The 9,788-nt window shown below is 39.7% G+C and overlaps 1 protein-coding gene across 1 annotated transcript; it reads left to right on the top strand.

The window, feature by feature from the left end:
• The first annotated feature begins 543 nt into the window (after positions 1–543).
• LOC131423924 (uncharacterized) lies at positions 544–2,004 on the top strand. Its single transcript, XM_058576855.1, has 2 exons — positions 544–701; positions 777–2,004. The coding sequence occupies exon 2, from the start codon at positions 1,060–1,062 to the stop codon at positions 2,002–2,004; it is 945 nt and encodes a 314-aa protein (XP_058432838.1). The 5' UTR covers positions 544–701; positions 777–1,059.
• The last annotated feature ends 7,784 nt before the right edge of the window (positions 2,005–9,788 follow it).

The following is a 9,788-nucleotide window of genomic DNA, read 5'->3' as shown; positions in this document are numbered from 1 at the left end:
TACTGTTAAAATGTCCATTCTACACAAGGAAACATACAGATACATCTTAATTTTTTATCAAACTCCACTGACACCTTTCACAGAAATAAAAATAGTAATTCTAAAATTTGTGTAAAGCTATAAATATTCCAAGTAGCCAAAACAATTGTGAGAAAGGAAAACAAAGTTGGAGGCATACCATTTCTTGAATTAAATTGTCTTACAAAGCTGTAGTAATCAAAACAGTATTGCACTATCATAAAAACAGACTCAGACCTGTGGCACAGGACAGAAAGCCCAGAAATAAATGCGAAAATATATTGTCGACTAATTCCTAAGAAGGATACCAAGAAGACATAATGGGGAAATGTGGTGAGCCGCTTCTGCCGTTTCTGCAGACTATGGTCGCCATTACAAGATGGCGCTGGCTCCGCTGTGGTCTGTGACAAACAACTCCTTATTTGGGAGAGTTGGCACATGGTTTTTCACCACCCTATGAGAAAGCTCCACGTGGCAGCTTCGCATTGGGGCTTGGGATGCTTTATTAAGGCTGGGAGGGGCATCCGAGAGAGAGAAGAAAAAATATCAAGGGCCTGAATAAACTGCTGAAAGAAGATTCCTGAGTTGCGTCTTCCTTGCGGGCAAGGGGTCGCGACAAGTGGTGCCGAAACCCGGGAACCAGAACTTTCAGCAGTCAGGGGTGGTGCACCGGTTAGTCCCAGGTAAGTGGGATCCGCGACCAAAGCGGGGTTAGTCCCAATAAGTGGGATCCGCGATCAAAGCGGGGTTAGTCCCAGGTAAGTGGGATCCGCGACCAAAGCGGGGCAGCTCCTCTGTAAAGAAAGAGAGAGCATTACATTTTATTGCAGCTGCACTGTGTACTTTCGCTTTTGTTTTCTGTGTTTCTTTTGTTGTGTCATTTCGCTTTTGTTTTTTGTGCTTCTTTTGTTGTTGTGACGACAGGGACGCTTCCCTGTAAAAGGAAGAGAGCGGGGAATTCATAGAACGGAACGCTCCCCTGTAAAAGGAAGAGAGCGGGGACTTTTGTACTTTCACTTTCTTTATAGCTCTAAAAACATTATGGGCGTTGCTTCTTCAAGCCCAATTTTGTTGGCCCTAGATGGGTTGTTACATTCAAAAGGACTTAAGATAAAGCAGAGTACTTTGCAGATGTTTTTAAGAGAAGCTGATACAGCGGCTCCTTGGTTTGCTTTTTCAGGGAGTCTTATGGTTCCCAGCTGGGACAAATTAGAGAAAGATCTAGATTTCGCTCATGAACAAGGTACCTTGCAGGGTGGCATTATACCACTTTGGAAGTTAGTTAGAGGATGTATAACAGATGGTAAATGCCAGGAAGCTGTAAGTGAGGGTCAAGCTATTCTTGAGCAGCTGCATGAGGAAAAATCTGAAGGATCATGTAGTGAAGTGGCAGAGAGTATTAAAAGTAACAGTAGTGAGAAGGCAAAAGAGCCTGAAGATAAAAATAGGAGAAGGCTCTACCCAGACTTGACCGAATTAAAAACGCCTGAGAACACAAGCGACTCAGAGAGTTCTGAGGACCTTGATATATTGTTACAACAACTACATAAGATAAAAATGAAAAAGAAGAAAAAGGAGACACAGGGCACGCAGGCCTACTGTAAGAAGGGGAAGGGAGTTAACATCGGTCAACAAAACTCTGAGGAGGAGGAGGTAGAATATCTAGAAGAAGATATGGTGCCGATTGCCCCACCTCCGTATGTGGGGGGGAGCCAAGGTTCCGGGAGATCTTTTCATGCACAAGTTTGGAGGACAGTTAATACAGATATGGGACTTGCATACCCTGTATTTCAGGACAATAACAGGGGAAGATATCATGAGCCTTTAGACTTTAAGATAATTAAAACCTTGGCAGAATCTGTCCGCACTTATGGCATAGATGCCGCTTTCACTCTCACTCAGGTGGAGGGACTTACTAGATTTTGCATGACTCCCTCAGATTGGGCTAGTCTAGTCCGCGCTTGTGTTTCCCCAGGGAAATATTAGGAGTCCAAAGTTGGCTGTTTAATGTTTCTGGCAGTACCCAAGACTCGGAGCGAGGTAGGAGGCTTAAAATTTCTGCAAATAATTCACAATTATCTAATGCTACATTACCCTCCGCAGCAGTCCGTCTCCAATCTCCGTTCCTGTTTCTTTTGGCTAATGTTACATTACAGGGGATGCTTAATTGTTCTAATATTACCTGTTATTTGTCTGAGTGTTGGAATGGTTCTTGGACTGTAGCAGTGGTTATGAAGATTCCAACTTTTGTCCCAATCCCAGTCATTGCGGACCCAGATAAATTCCCCATTGTTGAGCTACTTAGAGTCCGCAGAGATTTTGGAATTACGGCAGCCATAGTGACAGCTGTGGCGGTATCTGCTGCTGCAGCAGTTATAGCTGGAGTAGCCATGGCCAGCCAGGTACAAACTGCTGCCACTATTAATCAGGTTATTCAACAAACATCCACCATACTTGAGTCTCAAAGTAAAATTAATCAACACATTTTATCTGGGATTCTAGCTGCTAATCAAAGGATAGATCTGCTTCAAGCTCAAGTTGAAGAATTGTCTGACCTAGAACATTTGGGTTGTATTGATCAACGTGCACATTTATGTATAACCTCTGTCAGATTTTATGATTCCAGAAATGCCTCCCGCATCATCGGGGAGTATCTATCCGAAACCTGGTCCATGGAAACAGAAAACTTGATCCAGTCTCAACTAACTCAGATTGCTGTTTTGAACAGTACCCGTGTCGATCCCGTAACTTTGGGTCAGTTCACCGATTGGATATCTTCTGCTTTTTCCTTCTTCAAAGAGTGGGTGGGGGTAGGCATTTTTGGTACAATGTGTTGCTTCGGTATGTTCCTCTGTTTGTGGTTTCTCTGTCGCCTTAAGGCCCGCAGTGCTCACGATAAGGCTATGATCATACAAGCTCTTGCAGCTTTAAAAAATGGCAACTCACCTCAAGTCTGGCTTGCGCATCTTAAACAGTAAACCTTTGACATGGTCGTTACACCCCAAGTTATCATAACATTGCACTGGGATCGACATGACTTTCCTTGTTATTCTCTTAGTGTTGGAAAGCCCTTGCACTCTGCCGGTCTTACTGCCATTGCACGCAGATGGGTTTCCACACTAGTGCTTTTCTATCGCCTTAAAGTCCGTGCCTTTCTTTCAGGGTGCTGTCAACTTGTTTGTCATTATAAACAGCCACAGTTCAGCCTCAGCTATCCCCCTTCGTCCACCATCGTCACGATACAGGATGCGAGGCAAGGCACTGCACTTGAGTGATCCTTGACGTGGACCTCAAGGAGAGCATGTCCTATTGCATGCGGGTTAGACGCGTCCACGCCCCGCCCCACGAAAAAAGGCGTCGGCTGATATGGCCTCAGATCTGGGGAAGGGCCCTCCTTAGGACTGAGCCATACTATGCAGCCACTTCTGCACAGTGGGATAGGACCTCTACTCTCGCCTGTATTGTTTTAAGAAAACAGAAAGGGGGAACTGTGGTGAGCCGCTTCTGCCGTTTCTGCAGACTATGGTCGCCATTACAAGATGGCGCTGGCTCCGCTGTGGTCTGTGACAAACAACTCCTTATTTGGGAGAGTTGGCACATGGTTTTTCACCACCCTATGAGAAAGCTCCACGTGGCAGCTTCGCATTGGGGCTTGGGATGCTTTATTAAGGCTGGGAGGGGCATCCGAGAGAGAGAAGAAAAAATATCAAGGGCCTGAATAAACTGCTGAAAGAAGATTCCTGAGTTGCGTCTTCCTTGCGGGCAAGGGGTCACGACAGGGAAAGGAGAGTCTCTTTAATAAATAGTTCTTGGGAAACTGTATTCCTACATAAAAAGAATGAAATTTTATTATATATAAAAATCAATTCAAAATGCATAAAAGATGTAAACATTAAGACCTAAAACCATAAAACTCCCTGGAATCTCCTTAATATTGGCCTTGTCAATGTTTTTTTGGGTAGCATACCAAAAGCTCAGGTCACAAAAGCAAAAATAAATAAATGGGATTATATCAAACCAAAAAGTTTCTGCATAGCAAAGGAAATAATTACCAAAATGAAAAAGTAACAAACAGATTGGGAGAAAATGTATTTGCAAACCATGTATCTGAAAAGAAGTTAGTATTCAAATTTATAAAGAACTGATTCAATTCAACAACAACAACAACAAACATATTCTGATTTAAAGATTGACAAAAGACCCAATTAGATATTTCTCCAAATAAGTCACAGACATGGCCAACAAATATATGATAAAGTACTCAACATCACTAATCATCAGGGAAATGCAAATCAAGACCTCACATCTGACAAGATAGCTATTGTCAAAAAGAGAGGTGCATTGGTTCAGAGGGTGTGGAGAAGACAGCCCTTGTTTACTGTGGCTGGGAATGTAGATTGGAACAGCCATTACAGAAAACAATGTGGGGTTTCCAAAGAAATTAAAAATAGAATTTCCATATGACCCAACAATCCCTCTTCTGGGCATATACTCAGAGTAAATGAAATCATTATAATTTAGTCTGAAACAAGAGGTCTTGCCATTTGCCACAACATGATGGACTTAGAGCACAGTGTGCTAAGTAAAAAAGAGCACAGAAGGAAAACACTGCATGATTGCACGATTGCATGTGTGTATTTCTGTGTGTAGATAGAGAATAAACCTGGTTAAGAGAGTTGAGTTGGAGGAGGAAATAGAGTGCTACAGGTCAAAGATGCAAATAAGCATGTATGGAAGATGAAAAAGTAAAAAGATCTCATGTAAACAGGAGATTTATAGTTAATAATGGCATATTGTATTCCAAATCTTTACTAAATGAGAAGATTATAGCTGCTCTTGAATGTGGGGCGATGGATATCTATGGAGATGATGCATACATCTTTCACTAATGTAACTAGTTGGCTATATATGCATTTTATATTATGTTAAATAGTTTAAATATAAATAATAATATTTACTTTATGAAAGGAAAAATGTTGCATGATTACATTTATGTCTAAAATAGTCAGATTCACAGAGAAAGAGGTAGTGGTAGCCAGGGCTGGAGGGAGGTTGGAGAGTTAGTGTTAACTATGTGCATATGTCAGGTGAGGAAGATGAGAAATCTCTGGAGATGAATGATAATATGATGTTTTCCTAACAGCGTGAATATGATACCAAAAAAATGTCTATCTAAATAGGTAAAATGATAATTTCGTGCTATGAATGTATTACCACAATAATACTTTTTAAAATTCATGCAAAAAATATATTATGCTTTAGAAAAAATGGCTTTCAATGGCTGTGAATGAATGAATAAATGGATGGAGGGGGTGATAAATACTATTTTTTATTAAGTTATTATATGATGTTAACCCAGGCCTTTTCACCTAGATTACAAGCTTTTAGAAGACAGGCATGATCTTGTATTCCACGCATATATTCCTTAGTCCCTAGTGCAATGCTGGGTTCTAGGCACTGCACAAACTCTCATGAGGGAGCATATCTAAGTAACAATCCCCTCTGAGGTGAGGAGAGGAAAGTTGGGAGTGATAATAATCTCAGATGGCATTTACCAAATTTTTTTTAAAATTTTTTAATGTTGGTTGTTCAAAAGATTACAAATTTCTTGACATATCATATTCCACACTTTGATTCAAGTGGGTTATGAACTCCCACCTTCACCCCATACACAGATTGCAGAATCACATCAGTTACACAACCATTGATTTACATATTGCCATACTAGTGTGTGTTGTGCTCCGCTGCCTTTCCCATCCTCCACCATCCCCCCTCCCCTCTCTCCCCTCCCCTCCCCTCCTCTCTCTCTACCCCCTCTACTGTATAACCCTGAGGGTCTCCTTCCATTTCCATGCAATTTCCCTTCTCTCTCCCTTTCCCTCCCACCTCTCATCCCTGTTTAATGTTAATCTTCTTCTCATGCTCTTCGTCCCTACTCTGTTCTTAGTTACTCTCCTTATATCAAAGAAGACATTTGGCATTTGTTTTTTAGGGATTGGCTAGCTTCACTTAGCATAATCTGCTCTAATGCCATCCATTTCCCTGCAAATTCTATGATTTTGTCATTTTTTAATGCAGAGTAATACTCCCTTGTGTATAAATGCCACATTTTTTTTATCCATTCGTCTATTGAAGGGCATCTAGGTTGGTTCCACAGTCTTGCTATTGTGAATTGTGCTGCTATGAACATCGATGTAGCAGTGTCCCTGTAGCATGCTCTTTTTAGGTCTTTAGGGAATAGACCAAGAAGGGGAATAGCTGGGTCAAATGGTGGCTCCATTCCCAGCTTTCCAAGAAATCTCCATACTGCTTTCCAAATTGGCTGCACCAATTTGCAGTCCCACCAGCAATGTAAAAGTGTACCCTTTTCCCCACAACCTCGCCAACACTTGTTGTTGTCTGACTTCATAATGGCTGCCAATCTTACTGGAGTGAGATGGTATCTTAGGGTGGTTTTGATTTGCATTTCTCTGACAGCTAGAGATGGTGAGCATTTTTTCATGTACTTGTTGATTGACTGTATGTCCTCCTCTGAGAAGTGTCTGTTCAGGTCCTTGGCCCATTTGTTGATTGGGTTGTTTGTTCTCTTATTGTCTAATTTTTTGAGTTCTTTGTATACTCTGGATATTAGGGCTCTATCTGAAGTGTGAGGAGTAAAGATTTGTTCCCAGGGTGTAGGCTCCCTATTTACCTCTCTTATTGTTTCTTTTGCTGAGAAAAAACTTTTTAGTTTGAGTAAGTCCCATTTGTTGATTCTAGTTATCAACTTTTGTGCTATGGGTGTCCTATTGAGGAATTTGGAGCCCGACCCCACCGAATGTAGATCGTAGCCAACTTTTTCTTCTATCAGACGGCGTGTCTCTGATTTGATATCAAGCTCCTTGATCCATTTTGAATTAACTTTTGTGCATGGCGAGAGAAAGGGATTCAGTTTCATTTTGTTGCATATGGATTTCCAGTTTTCCCAGCACCATTTGTTGAAGATGCTATCCTTCCTCCATTGCATGCTTTTAGCCCCTTTATCAAATATAAGATAGTTGTAGTTTTGTGGATTGGTTTCTGTGTCCTCTATTCTGTACCATTGGTCCACCCGCCTGTTTTGGTACCAGTACCATGCTGTTTTTGTTACTATTGCTCTGTAGTATAGTTTGAAGTCTGGTATCGCTATACCGCCTGATTCACACTTCCTGCTTAGCATTGTTTTTGCTATTCTGGGACTTTTATTTTTCCATATGAATTTCATGATTGCTTTCTCTATTTCTACAAGAAATGCCATTGGGATTTTGATTGGCATTGCATTAAACCTATAGAGAACTTTTGGTAATATCGCCATTTTGATGATGTTAGTTCTGCCTATCCATGAACAGGGTATATTTTTCCATCTTCTAAGATCTTCTTCTATTTCTCTCTTTAGGGTTCTGTAGTTTTCATTGTATAAGACTTTCACCTCTTTTGTTAGGTTGATTCCCAAGTATTTTATTTTTTTTTTGAAGATATTATGAATGGAGTGGTTGTCCTCATTTCCATTTCAGAGGATTTGTCGCTGATATACAGGAATGCCTTTGATTTATGCGTGTTGATTGTATATCCTGCCACTTTGCTGAATTCATTTATTAGCTCTAATAGTTTCTTTGTAGACCATTTTGGGTCTGCTAGGTATAGAATCATGTCACCTGTAAATAGTGATAATTTAAGTTCTTCTTTTCCTATTTTTATGCCTTTAATTTCTTTCGTCTGTCTAATTGCTCTGGCCAGTGTTTCGAGAACTATGTTGAACAGAAGTGGAGAGAGAGGGCATCCCTGTCTTGTTCCAGATTTTAGAGGGAATGCCTTCAGTTTTTCTCCATTCAGAATGATGCTAGCCTGAGGCTTAGCATAGATTGCTTTTACAATATTGAGGTATGTTCCTGTTATCCCTAGTTTTTCTAGAGTTTTGAACATAAAGGGATGCTGTACTTTGTCGAATGCTTTTTCCGCATCTATCGAGATGATCATATGGTTCTTATTTTTAAGTCTATTGATGTGGTGAATAACATTTATTGATTTCCGTATATTGAACCAGCCTTGCATCCCAGGGATGAATCCTACTTGATCATGGTGCACAATTTTTTTGATATGTTTTTGTATCCGATTCGCCAGAATTTTATTGAGGATTTTTGCATCTAGGTTCATTAGAGATATTGGTCTGTAGTTTTCTTTCTTTGAAGTGTCTTTGTCTGGTTTAGGTATCAGGGTGATGTTGGCCTCATAGAATGAATTTGGAAGTTCTCCCTCTTTTTCTATTTCCTGAAGTAGCTTGAAAAGGATTGGTATTAGTTCTTCTTTAAAGGTTTTGTAAAACTCTGCTGTATACCCATCCGGTCCTGGGCTTTTCTTAGTTGGTAGTCTTTTGATGGTTTCTTCTATTTCCTCAATTGATATTGGTGTGTTTAGGTTGTCTATATCCTCCTGACTCAATCTGGGCAGATCATATGACTTAAGAAATTTATCGATGCCTTCACTATCTTCTAATTTATTGGAGTATAAGGATTCAAAATAGTTTTTGATTATCTTCTGTATTTCTGAAGTGTCTGTTGTGATATTGCCTTTTTCATCCCGTATGCTAGTAATTTGAGTTCTCTCTCTTCTTCTCTTTGCTAGCATGGCTAAGGGTCTGTCGATTTTGTTTATTTTTTCAAAGAACCAACTTTTAGTTTTGTCAATTTTTTCAATTGTTTCTTTTGTTTCGATTTCATTAATTTCAGCTCTGATTTTCATTATTTCTTGCCTTCTACTTCTTTTGCTGTTGTTTTGCTCTTCTTTTTCAAGGATTTTGAGATGAAGTATGAGATCATTTATTTGTTGGTTTTTTTCTTTTTTTAAGGAATGAACTCCAAGCAATGAATTTTCCTCTTAGAACTGCTTTCAATGTGTCCCATAGATTCCGATATGTTGTGTCTGTGTTTTCATTTATCTCTAAGAATTTTTTAATTTCCTCCTTGATGTCTTCTATAACCCATTGATCATTCAGTAACCTATTGTTCATTCTCCAAGTAATGTATGCTTTTTCCTTCCTTCTTTTATCGTTGATTTTCAGTTTCATTCCATTATGATCAGATAAGATGCATGGTATTATCTCTACTCCTTTATATTGTCTAAGAGTTGCCCTGTGACATAATATATGATCTATTTTTGAGAAGGATCCATGTGCTGCTGAGAAAAAAGTGTAACTGCTTGATGTTGGGTGGTATATTCTATATATGTCAATTAAGTCTAGGTTATTAATTGTGTTATTGAGTTCTATAGTTTCCTTATTCAACTTTTGTTTGGAAGATCTGTCTAGTGGCAAGAGAGGTGGGTTGAAGTCTCCCATGATTATTGTATGGTGGTCTATTAGACTCTTGAACTTGAGAAGAGTTTGTTTGATGAACATAGCTGCACCATTGTTTGGGGCATAAATGATTGTTATGTCTTGTTGGTGTATGTTTCCCTTAAGCAGTATGTAGTGTCCCTCTTTACCTCTTTTGATTAACTTTGGCTTGAAATCTATTTTATTTGATATGAGTATGGACACTCCTGCTTGTTTCCGAAGTCCATATGAGTGATATGATTTTTCCCAACCTTTCACCTTCAGCCTATGTATGTCTTTTCCTATCAAATGCGTCTCCTGTAGGCAGCATATTGTTGGGTCTTGTTTTGTGATCCATTCTACTAGCCTGTGTCTCTTAATTGGTGAGTTTAAGCCATTAACATTTAGGGTTATTATGAGATATGGGTTGTTCTTCCAGCCA

Source organism: Marmota monax, unplaced genomic scaffold (assembly GCF_021218885.2).
Source record: "Marmota monax isolate L192 unplaced genomic scaffold, Marmota_monax_Labrador192_F-V1.1 WCK01_AAM20220418_F8-fsc00109, whole genome shotgun sequence".
Classification (NCBI taxonomy): domain Eukaryota; kingdom Metazoa; phylum Chordata; class Mammalia; order Rodentia; family Sciuridae; genus Marmota; species Marmota monax.
Note: the sequence above shows the minus strand (reverse complement) of the source record. Positions and strands in the feature narration are given on the sequence as shown.